The sequence below is a fragment of the Saccostrea cucullata genome, unplaced genomic scaffold (genome assembly GCF_032062105.1).
Source record: "Saccostrea cucullata isolate Sc308-1 unplaced genomic scaffold, CSIRO_AGI_Scuc_v1 ctg366, whole genome shotgun sequence".
NCBI lineage: Eukaryota > Metazoa > Mollusca > Bivalvia > Ostreida > Ostreidae > Saccostrea > Saccostrea cuccullata.
In genome coordinates this window covers 1-21,469 of record NW_026931480.1, presented here as the reverse complement: position 1 = coordinate 21,469, position 21,469 = coordinate 1, and the positions used below count along the sequence as shown (strand labels likewise).

At 33.7% G+C, this 21,469-nt stretch overlaps 1 protein-coding gene across 1 annotated transcript; it reads left to right on the top strand.

The window, feature by feature from the left end:
* Positions 1–11,530: 11,530 nt before the first annotated feature.
* LOC134232712 (carbonic anhydrase 2-like) lies at positions 11,531–20,746 on the top strand. The gene is made up of 8 exons (XM_062714694.1): positions 11,531–11,687; positions 14,228–14,254; positions 15,998–16,168; positions 17,052–17,200; positions 17,557–17,652; positions 17,792–17,858; positions 19,832–20,001; positions 20,333–20,746. The coding sequence occupies exons 1-8, from the start codon at positions 11,627–11,629 to the stop codon at positions 20,555–20,557; spliced, it is 966 nt and encodes a 321-aa protein (XP_062570678.1). The 5' UTR covers positions 11,531–11,626; the 3' UTR covers positions 20,558–20,746.
* The last annotated feature ends 723 nt before the right edge of the window (positions 20,747–21,469 follow it).

Sequence of the window (21,469 nt, the reverse complement as noted above, 5' to 3'; positions counted from 1 at the left end):
AAAGATAAACGAAATAAGCAATCACGAAGAAGGAAAATTAGAGAATGTAAATGTAAGCATTGAATTCATATTTTTGGCTGTCTTCGGTCCTAAACACACCTGGCCGTGCCGATTACCGCGCTAACGCGCGGTATTCAATTTGTCGGCACGGCCAGGTGTGTTATAGGACCGAAGAAGCCAAAAATATGAATTCAATGCTTAAATAAATCACCAACTACAATAAATCCCTTTTTATACAATGGTTTTGAAAAAAACATACTTATTTTGAACCATAATTTTATTGTTATACCAGAGAGGTTCTAATAAAATATCTCCCTGGTTCAAGTTGCATGTTACCAAACTTAAAAATTCTGAAAATATATCCAATACTTTTTTCCAAAAGCTATTTTGTGTGTTCTTTGCTTTAACTTTTGTATACTCTGGTCCAAAATGGGCCAGGTGTGCAATATTACACTTTGTTATTTCAGTGAACAGTGGAATCCAATCAGATTTTGTAAACAATAATCTTTTGATCCAAGTCAATTTTAGAGATTTAATAAAATAGTCAATATTTGTCATAAGCCCTCCATTCTCTTTGGAAAGTTGCATTGTTTTTCTTGAGATTTTCTCTGTTTTGTTATTCCAGATAAATTTATAAAAAAGTTTTTCCAATTCTTTTATCCACTTTTTATCCGGCTTTGGGAGAACAGTAAATAAATGTGTTAATTTGGATAAGAATAGACTTTTTATTACTTTAACCTTCCATAGTGGGGTTAAATTTCTTTTTGACCAAGAATTGGTTTCCTTTTTAATGTTTTGAAGACATTTCTCAAAATTAAGTTGTTGCATATTTTTTAGGTCAGCAGTATATGTGATACCAAGAACTGAAAAAGGTTCTACTGTCCTCTGAAGTCCTGTTTCATTATAAAGAGTTTTTCTGGAATTTATTTCAGAGCCTATCCATATTTGATTTTGTTTGATTTTGTTTTGGTAATATTTGGTTTAAGTCCTGACAATTTTGAAAACTGAAAAAGAAGATCTAAGGCACTTTTTAGGCTCTTTTTCTGAACCATCTAAAAACATAACTGTGTCATCTGCATATTGAAGTAAAAATATTTTTTTCCTCACCTATTCTTATTCCTTTTATATTTTTATTTTGTCTAATCATACATCCCATAATCTCTACACAAAGGCTAAATATATATGGAGAGACAGGATCTCCTTGGCGACAACCTCTACCTATTTTGAAGAATTGTGAAAATATACCGTTTTGAATTACACATAGATGAGTTTGATTATATAGTACTTGTATCCACTTGATAAGGTCAGGACCAAAGTTAAAAGTCTTTAATGTTTTGTACATAAATTTCCATGAAACCGAATCAAAAGCCTTCTTAAAGTCAATGAGTAAAATAATTCCTAGTATATTTCTTGTCTTTGCTTTGAAGTACATCGTAGATAATACGTGTATTTTCACCAATAAATCTATTCTTAAGAAAACTTTTTTGATTGTCGTGTATAAGATAATCTAATACGCATTTTATTCTATTTGCAATACATGCAGAAGCTATTTTATATGAAACATTGAGCAAAGATATTGGTCGCCATTTTTTTTAAAAAGTCTCTTGGTTTATCGCCTTTTGGTAAGATTGTTATAAGAACTACGAACGATAATATTGTTTTCCCTCCTACCTCTAAGTCAATTCTCAAAAGTTAAGATATTCGAATGATTTTCAAAATTTTTATAGATATTAATATGAATTTTCATAAAACGTTACTTATTTGGGATACCAAAGAGAGATAACTCTATAATTTTGGTAAAATTTGTGTTTTTCACTATAGAAATCAACGGAAAACGGAAAATATTTTTAAAACCTCTCCCCCCCCCCCCCCCCCCCCGTGAAACAAAAATTCCTTTTTACAGGTAATATGGACTGTCATTTTACAAATTTATGCCAAAGCTTTTTGTGTTTCACGGGGGGGGGGGGACATATGTTTATAGACAAAAAACGAAAAAAATGCTGATTTTTCACCAATTTTAAACTATTTACAACTAAATAATTGTATTTTATTAATTTATATATGTTTTATTTATTTGCATAAAACATAAGAAAAGATATGAGATACATTTTATCATATTTAAGACTATTTCAAAATATGGTGATTCTTGAAAGTTCGATTTCACTAGAAAATCACCAGAAAATTACTACCCCCCTTTTTTCAAGAGCTGGAATTAATGATAATTTACTATCAAGCGCTGGAATTAAAATGATTAATCAATTACCATAGAACTGTTCTTTGTATTAAACAAAGATTTAATAGCCAAATTGCCATTAACATTGAATTTAATGGATGCAAAATGTAGGCGGGAATCAAGAGTTAGAGTTCGTAGTTCTTTCTACAGATGGGATCTGCTGGTGCCTGTAGGAGTAAGCATTCCCAGTTGTCCGGTAACTCTAACCGTAAACCATCAATATATAGTACTGAACAGGTAATGTTATATGTAAACAGAATAATTCAGAGTCAATTCTAGTTTAAAAATAAACTTAAGGTAGGATTCTTCTCTGGTTTCTGACTAGATGAAACATTCAAAGTATATTTGCTTATATGTCTTATATATTGAGGTGTAAGGAATTTAAAAGACCATATTTTTCCTCATCACAAGTGTACAACTTTAAATAGAAATGGTAAACTGCCTTAAGTTTGAAAACTAGCAGGGACTATATTTTTGGCGGAATGGTGGCGTATGAAAATATCTTCTTTTCTGCCTCTCAAAATTATAATAGAACAATGAATTTAGTTATAATTTTTACCCAATCGAAGACTTGGAGAAATTTTCAAATGTAAGTTAGATTAATAACGAGGGACTAAACTTTAAAATATATCAAATAAATATGATTTTTCAAACAAACTAGAACTTTATTAACTTTTAAATGCTTCCTATCAAAGTGCAGATTTGAGCCAAAAATCCATAAAAAGTATTTTTTCTCTCGTAGTAAACGATCAAAACTTTTTGTTTTTGTATCATTTTGTACATTTATAAGACTACTTTATTATATGTGAAAATAAGAAAAAGTTAAATATAGGAAGCATATGAAAATAACTAAAATATCCTAAAAAATTAAGGAAAACAGAGAAAATTCGGATTAGCCAATATCCAGTTAAGTTAAATTATTTATGTAAATTTGGTAATATCATGCGATGGACCCGATATAGTAATATGTTTTTATGCAAAAAGAACAATCATTAAACTTTTGAAATAGAAGTAGGTATCACATGATTGGCAACAGTATATTTTTATTTTTAATGTCAAGGAAAAAGTTAACGACCTTGACCTGACCTTGCCTCCAATATAAAACGGTCAAATTTAATTTCACTGATACTATCTTTTACTGATATTGTCTTCTTGATTCTGTGAAAATTTCATTAATTTTTAAATATTAGAAATATGAGAAGAATCCTACCTTAAGGCTTATAATAATTGTTATGAAACACGTCAACCAAAATACGACATACATGTAACGATAGGTTACATTTATACATACATTTGCTAGCAAATAAAAGATCATTGAGTGTACATATTTTGTAGAAGGGAGGGGAAACGAACTGACAACTTACCTGAAAAAAGAAAAAACTTGGAAGAAAATTATGAAAAAATTATTTCGTTTTAGGGTGTGATGTGTGTGGGGAAATTTGGTTTCCAACTTTAAAAAATATCAATATTCTTAATCCGAATACTCTAAATAAATTTGAATGCAACTGAAAAGAGGGAATCCTTTACCAATATACATTTCCAACAAAAAAACGCTATGTTTGGTATAAAAGCAGGAGCCCTCTCCCCATCCGAATCCGATACTACGTGTCTGATTTAAGTTATCAGAATGGAATATAATCCGATTACTGCGTTTTGGAACAGGTCCTCCGTAGGACATTTTAACGGTGCTATATATTATATTGATTAGAGCAAAGGATATTTGTCCTTAATAAAGCACTACTGGGTGTTTTTTTTAAAAAGTGTTCTATATCTAGCTGTAATTCAGATAATATTATATAAAATATTTCAGTTTTCATTCATAATTTTTCTCAATGAACAGAATTGATAGTGCTGAAATAGATTAACACCAAGCCTTAGTTAATCTTCACTACTGAAGTGCATACTCACGAAAAAAAAGAAAGAAATTAATAAAGAAAAATATTGCAATTGCCGTCAGCCTTGTTACAGTAGAATGAATCATATCAGTTATGTTTTAATAAATTACTCTAAGTAAACATATATGAAAAGTATACACGCATGAAGATATAGATCTACTAAAGAGGATAATTGCATCATTATTTCGTTTATCTAAAGGAAGAAAAAAATCATGGTACACCATTTCGTTTGATATTGCTCATTATGAATATTTGTAGAGTGCAAAACAGACAAAGGAAACCCCTAAGACCTTGAACCAAACTCATGATGCAATGTGTAAAGAGTACATGGCCATCAACTACGGCGCTTAGAGCCAAATATGGCAATTTTTAATTAATCCTTTTGAAATCACTAAAATTGGTGCTAGTCTAGCATTAGGTCAAGGGCCCCTGTCATGGATCTGTTTCGTAGACAGGATGCAAAGTCAAGACGTCGGGAAAACAGAGAAGTACTTACACAATTCTTTAATAGTCTCAATGCCCCCTTGGTTCTAACTCTTGCACTGAACTGAGCAGACTGACATTGAAAGTTACTGAAGTACATGTAATAAGGGAATGGAAGTAAGATTTAAACAGACTTTAATCTACACTATCTGAGGATGCTTCCAAATAAATATGACAAACCATGGCTTTGCTGTTCTTGAGAAGAAGATTTTTCCTATATACTCTTATTTAAACCTTGATCGTCCATGGTAGCTCTTCCCTACCCAGGGGGTCATGATTTTGAACACACTTGAATCTACACTACCTGTTGATGCCTTCACATAAATATGAACACTTATGGCTTTGGTGTTCTTGAGAAGATTTTTGAAGACTTTTCCTATATACTCCTATGTTAAACTTTCATTGTCCATATGTAACTCCACCCTATCCCAAGAGTCATGATGTGAACAAATTTGAATCTACACCACATGAGGATGCTTTCACATAAATATGAACAATCATTCCTTTGGTGATTTTAAAAGATTCATTTCCCATATATTCCCTTTGTTAAACGTTGATCGTACATTGTGGCCTCACCCTATCCCCGGGGTCATGTTTGTACAAACTTGAATCTACACTACCTGCAGATGCGTCCATATGAATATGACCAATAATGTCTTCACTGTTCTTGAGAAGAATATTTTTTAAGATTTTACCTATATACTTCTATGTTAAAATTTGGTCGTCCATTGTGGCCCCACCCTACCCACGGGGGTCATGTTTTGAACAAACTTGAATCTATAACACCTGAGGATGATTCCAATCATGAATCATAAATATCATCAATCATGGCTTTGCTGTTCTTGAGAAGATTTTTAAAGATTTTTCGTATATATTCCTATGTAAAACTTTAATCAGCCATTGTGGCTCCGCCCTATCCCCGGGGGTCATGATTTGAACAAATTTAAATCTACACGACCTCAGAATGCTTCCACATGAGTTTTATCTTTCCTGATCCAGTGGTTCTTGAGAAAAAGATTTTTAAGAGATGCCATTAATTTTTCATTAATTCATAATTATCTCCCCTTGGAAGAGGGCATGGTCCTTCATTTGAACAAACTTGAATTCCCTGCACTCAAGGATACTTTGTGGCAAGTTTGGTTGAAATTGGCCCAGTGGTTCTTGAGAAGAAGATGAAAATGTGAAAAGTGTAGGACGACACCAACATCAGCAACGCCAACGACAGAAAAGGGACAAATTCTGACAAATTTTGATCAGACCTTCGGCTCAGGTGAGCTAAAAAACTGAAGATAACGATCAGTGATCATTTCAATCTCATCAATCTAGTGAAGCAAACGAATCGTGAACAAGACAACATCAACCCGTGGAAACACCATAGGTAGGGTCAGATGCCTATGAGAAGTAAACATCCCAATCGACCAGCTACATCCGCTCAGTAATCCTACCTCTGATCCGAAAGTACGTGTACTGTAGTTAAACGGTATATTTAAAATGGACAAACAATTGGCTGGAAATATGTCAGTTAAAATGGGACCCATCGATTAATTGTATTTGCAAGAAAGGTCTTAAAAGCGACTTTTGAATTCTAAATTTAGTTATGAAGTTTTGTTAACCCCAAGCTGATGCTGACTTTTAACAATAGCTGATCCAGTAATATCAACTTATTCAATTATTTGCTTGTTTCTATTTACATGTAAAAATTTGATCGTACGTTTAAAAACATTCTTTTAGTTAGATGTAAACACCATATACACGTGCATGGTTGAATGTCTGATTTATTTTATATAAGTACATGTAGATAGAGAAAATTGACGCAGGAAAAGCTTAAATCATTATGTTTGTCACACAGTTTAGCTGTTGGTTTGCTGTTGGCAATTAAGGCCATAATAAAAAATATCATGTTAATTTACACTTTGAATTTATTGAATAAATACATTAAAAAACATTAAAAAAAAAATTACAACATGGCATGAAAATTGAAATTTTTAGCTTGATAAACTAGTATCATTATTTGGCCAAATTATAGCATAAATGAAAATGTAAAAAGACAATTTTGAAGGTGTTTGAGATTTAACGGGACAAAAAGTAACTACTCCCTGAAAAATAATACAATTAAAAACTTTTAGAAATGTATCCTCTATGAATATTGTTGCATAATCTCTATCATAATATGGTAGGAAAATCACATACCCAGTCAATTTGTTTGAGGCCGAGTGCTCTTAAGGGAAACAATTATGTACCGAACAAAGATTTTAAACAGAGAGGCTATTTCTCTGCTATGACCTTATCCTTAGACCTTCAACATGGTTCAAGGTCACTGCACACCCTTCACCGAAAGGCACTCTGTGAAGTAGGTATGAATTCACTCTTAAAAATGTTTTACTTAGTAGTCATTTTTTACTTGAAATAACAAAGATAAGTAATAGATAATTACTAAGCATTTACTTAAAATTTTAAATCAATTACTGAAATATATGTCAATTACTAGATTCAAATGTTTTACTTGATTTTTGTATTTTAAAGAATTGTTTTACTTACACACTAAAAAGTTTTACTTAGTAATTTATATTTACTTAAATTTGTGTATATAAGTAATAACATTACTTGGTCTTTACTTACATTTTACCACTATTTACTATATAATTTATATTTTAAACGAAGTTTCGGGGGAATATAGTTTTTGTCGTGTCCGTCTGTCTGTCTATTGTCTATGTCTCTCTGTTTGTCCAGTTTAAAGACTTTAACCTTGCCCATAACTTTTGATTTAGCGGAGCTATGACTTTCATATTTCACACGTGTATTCCTTGTGATAAGACCTTTCTTTGAGTATCACCAAATTTGACCTTGACCTTGAAGTTTGACTCACTTTACACAAAAAATAAACTTATTCTTTATCCAAATCTTTTGAACAGTAAATACCAGGACATGTATACTTCACATATATATTTTTTGTTGAAAGAACTTTCATTGAATACCAACAACTGTGAAATTTTGACCTTGACCTTGGAGATTTCCATCCTTGTGAAATAAAAACTTTAACCTTGGCCATTTTTTAATGGTCAGGAATAGTGCTTTCATAACATATATGTAATCATTTTGAGAAGACCATTCATAGGATACCAAAACTTTGACCTTTGACCTTGACCTTGGAGTTTGACCCACTTTTAAAAAGCAAACCTTGACTGTAACTTTAAAAGGATTATTAATGCATTAAAAAATTACATTTATCCTTGTGACAAGACCTTTGTGGGTACCACCAAATCTGTTTTGTCTTTGACCTACCTACATTTCAAAATTGGTGCCTTGACCATATTTTTAAATTCATCCATATTTCAATATGTATTTTTTTTGGCAAGACCTTTCATTAGATACCAATAACCTTTTTTGACCTTGGAATATCCCCAATAATTTTAAATTTGTATATAAGAAAAGTTTAACCTTTGAAATGTTGCATACAGGGGCATAAGGTTAAAACACATTATGTTTGAATCACACATTGATTTACTTAAAACAAAAATTTATTTACTAAATCTAGGAGAATTCAGATCATAATAAAAATATGGTAGTCTATCACTAATTGTCTGTGAGGAGGAGTTATCTTTCTTCTAAATATTCCTTCATGTGAAAAAAAAGTCATTAATAAAAATGCGATATTAAGTACTTGAAATGTTTAACCATTTTTAAAATGGTCCTTAAAAAGATACAACTTATTCAATTTTTAAGGCTTTCGAAGTTGGAATCGAATGTTTTATTGTTATATATAATAAAACAATTACAAAGAAATTGGCAAAAGAAATAGAAAGTATAATTGTTTCCATCATAGATAGATTTCTTGTATATAACTACTCAGAGGGCCCAATTAGGGAACTCTGGTTAAAAAATCTGTGTGTAGTACTCACATGTCAGAGGGTCGGTACCTTGCAGTGTTTCTAGTAAATAATGTCGATTTTAGTAAATATGATAAGTATTTCATTTACTTAGTATTCTTTTGAGTAATAATATTCTAGATTTTAAAGAATTACATTTACTTAGTAATAATTCATAAAATTTAGTAAATAGAAAGCATATTATCTCTAAATTAAGTAATAATAATTTAACAAAAATGAGTAGTTCATTTACTAATTTTAAGTAACACAATTCCTATAATTTAAGTAATTCTATTGATACGTAGTAAATCATTTTATAAGTAAATGAATTCATCCTTATTACTTATTATGTTTACAATTACTAACCATGATAGTCATTTACTTGCTATTCTGACTAAATGGATTACTAATAATTACTATTTTTTCTTAATCTAATATCTTATTTTAAAAACAAGTAAAACTTTTTTTAGAGTGAACCTAGTTGGACAAGGGGCAGAGATATGCTCCAAACAAGGATTTTTCATATAATTCTACTTTAACTTTAACCTTTGACCTAGAAATATTATTCAAGGTCACTGCACACCCTTTACCCAAAGGCACTCTGTGAGTGAAGTGTGAGCCAGATTGGGCCAAGGGAGAGAGGATATGCTCCGGACAAAGATTTTTCATATAATTCTGCTATGACTTTGACGTTTGACCTAGATACATGGTTCAAGGTCACTGCACACCGGTTACCCAAGGGCACTTTGTGGGTGAAGTATGAACCAGATTGGGCCAAGGAGATAGAAGATGTGCTCCGGACAAGGATTATTCATACAATTCTGCTATGACCTTGACCTTTGACCTAGAAACATGGCTCAAGGTCACTGCACACCGGTTACCCAAGGGCACTCTGTAGGTAAAGTAGTGAGCCAGATTAGGCCAAGGAGAAAAAAGATATGCTTCGGACAAGACATCTCGGACAGACGGACGGACAGACAGACTGATCACTATAGGGCGCCCGCCGAGCGGGGCCCTAATTATTGAAATCCCAGTAATATCAACTTTTTAGTCAGTAGCCTGCCCCTGTTTTGAAAAAAAAAACAACTAACGCACTCAAAGCATGCTCTTAATTTCAAATCAGTATGGAGATAAAAATACTAATAAGTTTCTGCAGGTACATGGATGATGTTGAGTATGAGTGCATACAGCAGTATAATTGTAGGGAAAGTTAACGACGGAAAAGCTTATAATAAGCCATACCGTTTGTCATAGAGTTTAGATTTTAGTCGGCATTTAATGTCTATTGTTAGAGAAATACCCATTGACAACGTTTTTATAATCATGAATAATTTCTATATCAACTAATTTTGCTCACAAAATTTATCACAATGATTACAATTTAAATTGCAGGATTGATTGTATTTTTTACTTCTAAGATGCGGGTAAATGATGTCATTTGCAGCTAGACAGGACCGTGAATTCATAATGTGAGATTAAGGCCATGAAACATAAATTGGCATTGTTTGCATAAAGAGAAAACCTGTTTGCCAAAGTACATTAATATGCAGACTATATGAATAGTATACATATATTGATAAAAAGCATCAAATTTTGTTTGTATCTACATTAATACCAACAACAGCTGTAGTAATGATCAGATTTCCTGTTTTATTTAGTCATGTTCAGCTGAACAAGACTTCAGGGGCCCGAATCGTAGAATAGATTTAGTTAAAAGAAATTTTACATTTTCAAACCAAAATTTAGAGAATATAAATTTGCCTAAATATTGATGGTTGATGTCTTACAGTGTATATCATGTTTATTGTAAATCAAGATTTTATTCAAAACCAGTTTCCCTTTTCATAGCTTTTAAGCAATTTAAAATGAACATTCACTAGAATACCTCAAGTTAAACTTTGCCAATAAAAAGGACTAAGATACTTTTCAAATTTATAAAAAGGGGATTCTAAATAGCAATATTTTGGCAAAATTAAAAAATACATATATTACAAGTTTGATATGAAGTAATAAATGGGATATTTAAGGGGTGAACTTATGATACATCAAAGACGTTCTGGCTAGTTAGAATATTTTAAGTATAAAATTCATGAAAGCAAAGGGTACTGGTCTTCCTTAATAAAACTTCATAGAAATATAAACTTAAGAAATACAATCTTTGGTAACCAAAATGTATTGTGTATTGATATAAATGAAGAGGACAGTGCTCTCATATCCATTATGATCACGTGATCGTAATAGCTCTAAACGAAAAAAAATAATCCCTCATATTGTTATATTTCTGATTTCTTTTTAAAACATATTATAGAATGGATAAACTTCTGATCTTATCCAAACTGATAATCTGGTGTGTTTATCTTGACTTCAATATCTGTGACAAAGACATTGAGATACAGTACTTAACTTATATGTGTTGATGTATTTCTCATCATTAAGTGTGACTGTACGGATGTTGAACCTTTTGCAGACACGTGCACTTCAATTTTCTTCAATTGGCCTTGAACGTTTCTCCAAGTATAGAGAACTAAAAAAGTAAATTCTATTTTGCGTATCTAATGACTTTTTGTTTAAGTTTAGTCTTTTTTTCAGTAAAACAGCGAAAAATCAAACGCAAGAAAGATTTTTCATTTTCATGTAATTTTAGAATTATTTCTTTTTTCTATATACAGTATAGTTATAAAAGCTTAGCCTTTGTTACTACAAGTAGGAGAAAGAAATTTGATACTGAGGGAAAAATAATTAAAAGGAAATAAAAGCAAACAAAATTCTTACTCTCAAACAGTAAAACTGTTTTAATTTATTATTATTTTTTATCATAATTATTGCTTATTATTTTTTAGAATTCATTTCCTAAAAAAGTCAAATCTCTGAATACTAGGATACCTCGTATTTATATCTGCTACGAAGCATGAAGGCAAACTCAACATTGGGGGAGAAAAATGTTGTCTAAGCATTTTATATATAGGTTTTAAAACATCAATGGGGGAGAGAGAGAGAGATATTCGATAAATTGACATTTATTAACTAAAGGCTGAATCAGATTGGAAGCCCCGCCTCTTTACCTAAATGTATAAAAACTGCTTTTGGGACATATTTAGAGTCCTTCTAAGAAGCTCAGGGTTATATTTTTTTTGGTTTTTAAGTAAACAATGGCTCCAATACAGTGGATACTGATCATCCTGAGTGTCTTTGCTCTTTCTCTGGATGCAGGTAATTTTACTATTCTTTTATTTCTTTAATTTTTGTCCCCCCCCCCCAAAAAAAAACAAGAAACAAACAAACGATATTTAATTAGAATTTTAAAACTTAAATAAATTTGGATCTCTTTAAGATTTATGTTTCTCAAATTAAATGAAAGTTTTTTTCTTCCTAAAGAGGCATGAGTACCAATGCTTACAAGTTTGATACATTGTCTGTATTGTTAAATTATTTACTTAGTTTAATTATATAAACTCTAAAGTATTTATTCTAACTTTTAAATGAATTGAACACTTATTGAATATTCTTAAATCAAAGTTTTAAAAGAATAGCGATATTCAAAATAGATGTCACAATAATGTACATTTTTTTCTTATTTTCAAAGTTACTCCCCGTTTATAAATTTACTTTTATGTGAAACTCGCAGCAAGCATGAGATTTGATTACTCAGGGTTCTTGCTGAATGCACTTTTCTTTTCGTTTCTTTAATTTTTGTCGATTAATATCATTTATCTAGATGCACTAAAACGATAAGACAAACAAGGTTCTTTTGAAAAACATAAAATATACTTTATCATTATATATAATTATAACTGATGCTGTTATCTAATTATCTATAAATTTTGAATTTATTCGAATGAAAATTGGGACCAATAGTTGAACTAATGCCCTGTTCACACGGAGAGTTTAATTCGAATTAAACGTAAGTTTACTGCGAATTAGCTTCGCTTAGCGTTCACACGGGAAATTTAATGCGAATTAGTTTAATTCGAATTAGTTTACTGCGCATTAAATTACTTCGCATTAGCTCCGTGTGAACGCTAAGCGAAGCTAATTCGAATTAAATTCTGATGAATGCGTAATGGCAAAATTTAGTCAAATGCCACTTGTCGGTGGTTAGCTATAGGTACTTGTGCTATTTTTGAGTGAAAAACTAAGGAAAATTTTGTTAATCATTAAAATGTGTATACAGACACTTTGCCATTATGTCAAATGGATCTGCTTCTGTACAAGATGACGTGATTTGCAAATGACGTGATAATAGCTGTACTGACGCTGGGCTGCAGAAGTAAAATTTTAATTTGCATTAGTTTACTTCGAATTAGCTGTCGTGTGAACGCAATTTATGCCTTGTTCACACGGAGAGTTTAATTCGTATTAAACGTAAGTTTACTGCGAATTAGCTTCGCTTAGCGTTCACACGGAGAATTTAATGCGAATTAGTTTAATTCGAATTAGTTTAATGCGCATTAAATTACTTCGCATTAGCTCCGTGTGAACGCTAAGCGAAGCTAATTCGAATTAAATTTTGACGCATGCGTAAGGCCAGAATTAAGCCACAGGACACGTGTTGGTGGGTATATATAGGTATTTGTGCTATATATGGTTCAAACATTGAGGAAAAGTATGTTAATCACTAAAATCATTGAATACCTGTAGCCTCTACATGATGTATCAAAGGATGGCTCTGCATACATGACGTGATTTACAAATGACGTCATAATAGACTTACTGACGCCTGACTGTAGAAGAAAAATTTTAATTCGCATTAGTTTACTTCGCATTAGCTGTCGTGTGAACGCAATTTAATTCGCATTAATTTGATTCGCATTAGTTTACTTCGCATTAATTTACTGCGAATTAAACTCGTCGTGTGAACAGGGCATTAATTCGAATTAGCTTCGCTTAGCGTTCACACGGAGAATTTAATGCGAATTAGTTTACTTCGCATTAGTTTACTGCGCATTAAGTTACTTCGCATTAGCTCCGTGTGAACGCTATGCGAAGCTAATTCGAATTAAATTTTGGGGCATGCGTAATGACAAAATTAAGTCAAATGCGTCTTGTCGGTGGTCAGCTTTAAGTACTTGTGCTATTTTTGAGTGAAAAACTAAGAAAAAATGTGTTAATCACTACAATATGTCTCCAGACACTGTGACATTATGTCAAATGCATCTGCTTCAGCATAAGGTGACGTGATTTGCAAATGACGTCATAATAGCATTCCTAACGCCTGACTGTCGAAGTAAAATTTTAATTCGCATTAGTTTACTTCGCATTAGCTGTCGTGTGAACGCAATTTAATTCGCATTAGTTTGATTTGCATTAGTTTACTTCGCATTAATTTACTGCGAATTAAACTTGTCGTGTGAACAGGGCATTAATTCGCATTATTTTAATTCGCATTAGTTTACTTCGCATTAATTTACTGCGAATTAAACTCTCCGTGTGAACAGGGCATATATGTAATGACTTTGATCAGAAATTATTTTTTATAAAAGTCCAAATTCCCTTGTACACGGGGATTAATACTGAAGACATAATCAACGTATAAAATTGTAACAATTGATTCTTCATTTTCTATGCTGTAAAAATCAATCAACATTGTGTTTTCCTACTTGCATGTTGATACTATTTCATGATTGTCATTTTTTATATTCCTCAACATAATTGGATTTGGATTTGATCCTGTGGTCTCATTAAGATCCTACTATGATTTTTTATTTTTTGTGTATCTACCTGTACTAAATGGAATCTTTTTTGAATTTCAGCTGAATGGCACTACTCGGGAGAACACGGTAAAGCGGTATATGTATACAGATTTGATGTGGGTTTCTTTAAAAATATTGCAAAGTACATTTCAAGGAGATCGTTGTGAAGACGCATCTGACCATCTCTGTTAGCCCCCATTTGTGTGTGTCTTAAATCATAAATCAAACTATAAATATATATATATATATATATATATATATATATATATATATATATATATATATATATATATATATATATATTATATATATATATATATATATTGAGGAAGATGCTAGATTGGGATTTTTTTTGGTGAAAAATTGAATCAAATTGTTTTTCATAACATCATAGCTATAAATACAACTACCGGCATTCTGTAGGCTTACATAAATAAATCAATTAAAACATAACATGTTAAACCCCTGTCACACCAGGGCTGCGTCCTCACGGCGACTGCACGGCGTCCTCAAAAAATGCAAAACGCCGAGGTGATCGCAGTAGAGTCTCCTACAGCAAAGTGACAACGCGGCGAGATCTCCACTGAACGCCGTAGGGTCGCGTAGGGTCTCCTAGAACACCAGGGGACGGCGATCACTTTGGGCATGCACAAAGTACGCGCCGTGTGATCGCGGTCTGATAAGAACGCAGTAGAAACGTAGTATGATCGCCGTAGCAGCGCGGTGAGATCTCCAGCAACGTAGTGGGAGCTCCTACGAACGCCGTGAAGACGCACATGATCGCGGCAGGAACGTAGTGATAGTAGACTGCGCTTCCACGGAGACCTCACGGAGATGTCGCGGAGTCCTTGGAGATGACACTGCGTTTCTATCGCGTTCTTACGGCGCTTCTAATGAGATTTATCGTCTTGTGATTTTTTCGACTGCGACTACACGGCGACAGCACGGAGTTGTCACTGCGATCATTGCGCTCCCATGGCGTCTCTACAGCGTCCTTTTGCGATCACAATGCGTTTTCACGAGCGTTGTCAGCCAGCTCACAAAACAAGAGCAATGGGATCATATTTGATCAGCAATAATTCCAACGTATTTGTTGCACTAGGAGCATTTAAGTGAAAAAAAATGGAAGATAAAATTACACCAGAACTTGTTCTGTTGTTTCAATTAAATTTTGTAGAAAACTTTTCAGTGTGTTTATTTATTATTTGTTTTTTACATTCACAATAAAATCAAAGAAAATCTAACAACACATCTGAACCGATAAAATTGAAAAAAAAGCAGTTTAATCATAAAACTATTAAAAATTTAGTACTAAATTATTAAAATAGAACATTTTTAGTTATCAAGAATTTTTCTTGGCATGATTAGCAGATTAGAAGTCTTTTCATCTTGTAACTATAATCTTTAAACAAAAATGTTTTACATTCCTTTTGAGTAAATATCAGTGAGTATAGAACGCATTGTGAACGTATTGTGAAAGCAGCCAGCGCAGTGAGAAGGCCGTGAACACGAGGTGAAAACTCCTAACACGCCGTGAAAACTCCGCGGAAGCGCAGTCAATCGCCGAGAGATCTCCATGGGAACGCAGTAGAACGCCGTGAGATCGCCGTAGATTCGCGTCCGGCGCCGTAGGGACGCCGTGAAAAACTCATATTGTGAAAATTTTACAGAAATTTGTGCAATTTCCCTGCGATTCCACGGCGATTTTAAAAATTTAACAACGCCGTAATCACTCCGTGTGAACGCAGCTTGGTGTGACAGGGCCTTTAACCTTAATTTTATACAAAAATGTTGATATACATGTATATAATCTGTCATTTTTTTGCGCAGGAATATACGAATGGCCAAATGAATTTGAACAGTGTGGGGAGGTGCGCCAGTCCCCGATCGATTTTCCGAAAGTGGAAGACATGACCTACTCTAAAATGACGCCAATAGAGTTTCACGGCTTTGATGACCCCACCAAATATCGCTTAAAACTGGAAAACAACGGACACACAGGTAAACATATAGGGAAAAAAATATGAACAGTTATTATTTTTTTATTTTTTAAAAAAGAATGGCCTGCAAGTTTGCAGCTTTGACTCATTCATCAACCTGAGACGGAGGCATGCTGGCCGATACTGAGTGTGGTATATAGAAAAAGTCTATCCGTTATTTTTTAATAGGCATAAAATGCCTTAATTTTTTAATCAGTTGACAATTGCTTCTTATTTGTGGATCATAATGCTTAATTCTCTGAATGCTATATGACTAATGAATAAAACCGCAAAAATTGACTTTTCGGGGGCTAAGATCAAAGTCGGTGGTTACGAGGTCGGTGTCCATGGTATTTTACAAAAGTCATAGGGTCGCCAGCGTGACGCAGTGGTTAAAGCGTCTTCCCTAGAGTCGCGAAGTAAGGAATTGATCCTTACGTCGCGGGTTCGAATCCCACTGTGGGACGTGGAGACCGGTCCTTCGGATGAGACTGAATAAACCGAAGTCCCGTGCCGCAGTAGAAGCTGGCACGAGAAGATCCCTTACTGCTCAATGGTCCTGAGTGTAGGAGAAAATTTGCAGCTCTCCACAGGCAAGCGGTGGCGTCTCCATAAAAGTGAAAATTTCTGGAAAGGGACGGTAAACAACACAAAACAAAAGTCATGGTTCCAAACCTTTTACAGTTGTCGAGGTGTAAGGTGTAGGTAGAGTGATTTAGTGTTTTTCTGCTTTGCAGGAGACAAAAGAGATCCCAAAAGGGAAGCGAGGACTCACAATTCTCTAAATTCCCGTGTTATGTTTATTAAATATTCAGTTACTACTTAAAGCTGGCGGCTTTAACTTTTCTGTGTATGGAAGTCAGCTATATATTGAAACATATTACAAGTAATATACCGTTCTTCAGTCAAGGTAAGCATTGAGAGTGGTGACGTATACATAGAAGGCGGAGGACTTCCGGGAAGATTTAAGACGGCGCAGTTCCACTTCCATTGGGGCCATAGTGGTGATGAAGGATCGGAACACACTTTTGATGGCCACAATTTCCCCATGGAGGTAAATGGACTTGATCCTCTATTGTGTTCAATACTCCATTGATTTACTATTCATTTACAATTATATTATATTTAATAGTTTGTTTTGTAACAAATACAATGTAGCACCAATGTCAAATTGATATACAATGTACATATGATTGCAAATTAAAACATCTGTTTAAGCTTTCTTTTAAAAGTCAGGGAAATTAAGTAAACTTTGATATGTCAGAGTGTTTGAGGCAATGAGGGTAAAATAAAGGGTCAAATCACTTAAAAATTATCACGGTATTCGAATTATCGATGCAAGATATACCAATATCCACTTGTATTAATGAATAATCAATTAATTACTGATGTATTTCACACGTTTTGCAGCTTCACGTGGTCAATTACAATGAGAAGTATGGTAATATTTCTAATGCTGCAACACAAGACGGAGATGGCTTAGCAGTTTTGGGTTTCTGGTATCAGGTAATGTCGTCTTACATTCAAATTATCATGAATTCATAATTACCCAATTCAATTTATTTCTGAAATTCCAAATGAACGTGTTATTTATGTTGTGTGACACAAGGAAATAAGAAATAGGGATATTACATAAAACTTCCAGGTGTCGGACCATGACAACTATGCACTGGCCCCGCTTATCAATGAACTGAGCCATGTCCCAGTAAAAGGTAAAAAAAAAAACCCGCTCAAAAAATATTTTGAATGATTAACTGCCTGGCTTGATGCAAAACAGAATTTCCATTAATGCTTTTTAGCTCACCTGAGCCGAAGGCTCAAGTGAGCTTTTCTGATCAAAATTTGTCCGTTGTCTGTCGTTGTCGTTGTAGTCGTTGGCGTTGTCGTCGTCGTAAACTTTTCACATTTTTATCTTCTTCTCAAGAACCACTGGGCCAATTTCAACTAAACTTGCCACAAAGTATCCTTGGGAAAAGGGGATTCAAATTTGTTCAAATGAAGGGCCACGCCCTTTTCCAAGGGGAGATAATCATAAATTTGAGAAAAATTAATGGCATTTTTAAAAAAAATCTTCTTCTCAAGAACCACTGGGCCAGGAAAGATGAAACTTATGTGGAATCATCCTTGGGTAGTGTAGATTCAAATTTGTTCAAATCATGACCCCCGGGGGTAGGGTGGGGCCAAAATGGCCGATCAAAGTTTAACATAGGAGTATATAGGAAAAATCTTTACAAATCTTCTTCTCAAGAACCACTGGGCCAGGAAAGATGAAACTCATGTGAAACCATCCTCAGGTAGTGTAGATTCAAGTTTGTTCAAATCATGACCCCCGGGGGTAGGGTGGGGCCAAAATGGCCGATCAAAGTTTTACATAGGAATATATAGGAAAAATCTTTACAAATCTTCTTCTTCTCACTGGGCCAGGAAAGATGAAACTCATGTGGAACCATCCTTGGGTAGTGTAGATTCAAGTTTGTTCAAATCATGACCCCCGGGGGTAGTTTGGGGCCAAAATGGCCGATCAAAGTTTTACATAGGAATATATATGGAAAACTTTTAAAATCTTCTTTTCAAGTACTTTAAAGCCATGATTAGAGATATTTAATATGGAATTAGGGCTGGGCAATAATATCGATATTTCAATATATTGCAATACAATGACAAAAAATATCGTATCGCAATACGATTTTGTAATATCGATATATTGGCAATATGCTTAGAGTAAGGAATTTTGTCATTAAAAATAAAAATGGACTTATGAAAGTTTGTTATTAAGCCAAACAGTACGACAGAAGTTGCTTTGTGGGAACATTTGAGAGCATAACTTTAATGAAATTAACAATTTTTTTGTCATTGTTGGTTACTTATCATAGTTATGTACATTCTGCATGTAAATTAAAAGTAAATTTAGGAAGAAAATGCCATTTAAATTACATTTAAAATATTGCAATACATATCGCAATACAGTTACAAATATCGCAATATATCGCAATACGAAATCTCGGGCCAATACCCAGCCCTATATGGAATCATCCTCAGGTAGTGTAGATTCTAGTTTGTTCAAATTATGACCCCTGGGGGTAGGGTTGGGCTAAAATGGGGGATCTAAGTTTTACATTAAAATATATTTAAAAGTCTTCTTATCAAGAATAGCAAAGCCATGATTAGTAGTACTAGTATTTATATTGAAGCATTCTCATGTAGTGTAGAATTAAATTTGTTCAAATGATAACCCCAAAGGGTAGGTTGGGTCACTATTGTGGAACAAATAAAGGAAAAAATCCCAAGAACAGAAAAGCTATGTTTAGTCATATTTGCGTGTAAGCATCCTCATGTATTGAAGATTTAAATTTGTTCAAATCATGGCCCTTTAGGATAGGGAGGGAAGCAATGGGGAATCAAATTCAAATTGTTACGAAATAATATATACCGGTAGGAACAAAATGTTTAAAAAAGAAATCTTTTTATCAATAAGAGCAAAGTCATATGCTGTATTGATATGAAGGCATTCTCAAATAGTATTAAAATTGAAGCCCCCCCCCCCCCCCTCACCTCAGTAAACTTTCAGTTCTGATCTGATGATGCGTTTTTTCCTAGTCGATGTGCTGGGGTGAGCGATGTGGCCCCTGGGCCTCTTGTTAATAGTTAATAGTCTTATGTTTTTAACTTTATATTACTTATAAAGGATCAAAAATGGATCTGACAAACGTGAACCTTGGTCTCCTGCTGCCAATCCACATGGATGAATACAATCCTCATTTTTACCGTTACTCCGGCAGTTTGACTACCCCTCCTTGCTTCCAAAGCGTTGTCTGGACAGTGTTTGACAATAAAATGCCGATCTCAAGTGCGCAGGTTAGTTATTTTCAGCCATTCTTATTTACAGATAGGATTTTACTCTGCAAAATGTTTTTGGAAAAGTTCTTTAGAGTTTATGCCGCATTTTTGTGAATGACTTCTTAAAGTCACTTTGAATATCGTAAAAACATGAATTTGACATATAAAGTTCCAATGCGAAACAGTTTTTTTTTAAATAACACAACCAAAAAGGAAAAAAATCTACGCCAATTGAACTTATATAGCTTGAAAATTTTGAGAGAAAGAGAGAGAGAGAGATATAAATGCAACAACGCATTCTGAAATCATCTCTCTCACATGTTCAGTTGGAAATTGAATCCATTTTTAGTTACACATGTTCCAAACCCTTCACGAGGATAAGGAAATAGAGGGTGACCATTATCTCATTGACAACTATCGCCCAACTCAGCCTCTGAATGGAAGAATTATCTATCGCAACTTTGAAGTGACGTCGACTGGACCTGTGGAACAACAGCATCAACAAGCACAGCAAGAGGTTGCGAAACCGAAACGAAAGGCAAAAATTAATGTCCGTCTCCACTTAGAAGACTAAATACTTTTAATGTACTATGCATGATTTTATTTAAGCACTGTCTAGTATTCCCCTTTCATTTCAATCCCTTTCTTGATGTGTAAACGGGTGATGGGCTCTTAAACGTTCAACTTCTCTCCTTCACAAATTTTAGTAGGTTATATTTTGTAATACATTTGTACTTTTTAAAGAATAAAATTATTAAACAGAGTTGAGTGAAATGTTATTTACTATCATCAATGGATTTAATATTAATCAAAGTCAGATTGGAAGAATTCAGAGATGTTGCCAAACTCATAGGTTGCACTTCTCCGTTGATATCGTCGCCCGCTTGGCGCAGTGGTTAGAGCGTCTGCTTTGGAGTCGTCAGGCAAGGAGTTGATCCTTACGTCGCGTGTTCGAATCCCACTGTGGGACGTGGACACTGGTCCTTCGGATGAGACGTATAAACCGAGTTCCCGTGTCTCAGTAGGTGCTGGCACGAAAAGACCCCTCACTGCTTAATGGCCAAGTGCCAAATATAGGACAAAAATTTGCAGCTTTCCACCGGCAAGAGGTGACGTCTCCATATAAGTGAAACATTCTCGAGAGAACGTTAAACAACATACAATCAATCAATCTCCGTTAATATCATACGTTACATGTAATTATATGTCCAGTAATATTAATGTTAATGGAAAGATAACCTTCAGTCTATTGTCAAGTACATGTACATGTAGTACTGGTATACTAGAGATACGATTTCTTGCAAACAAACTGTTTTAAAATAGAATCATAAATAGACGTTTCTAAATATTTATTCGCTGAATATTGAGAACAGAATGAAATACAACAATCAGACATTGTACTCATGATTTCTAATCGGCAACAACCAAACAGAATGATTTTTAAAAATGGATGCACCAATTTTTGTGCATAGAAAGTATCCCTTAC

Coding starts and splice junctions, on each gene's coding strand:
- LOC134232712 (XM_062714694.1), top strand. CDS start 11,627: ATGGCTCCAATACAGTGGATACTGATCATCCTGAGTGTCTTTGCTCTT. Junction 11,688..14,227: donor TGCTCTTTCTCTGGATGCAG/GTAATTTTACTA, acceptor TTTGAATTTCAG/CTGAATGGCACTACTCGGGA. Junction 20,002..20,332: donor TGCCGATCTCAAGTGCGCAG/GTTAGTTATTTT, acceptor ATCCATTTTTAG/TTACACATGTTCCAAACCCT.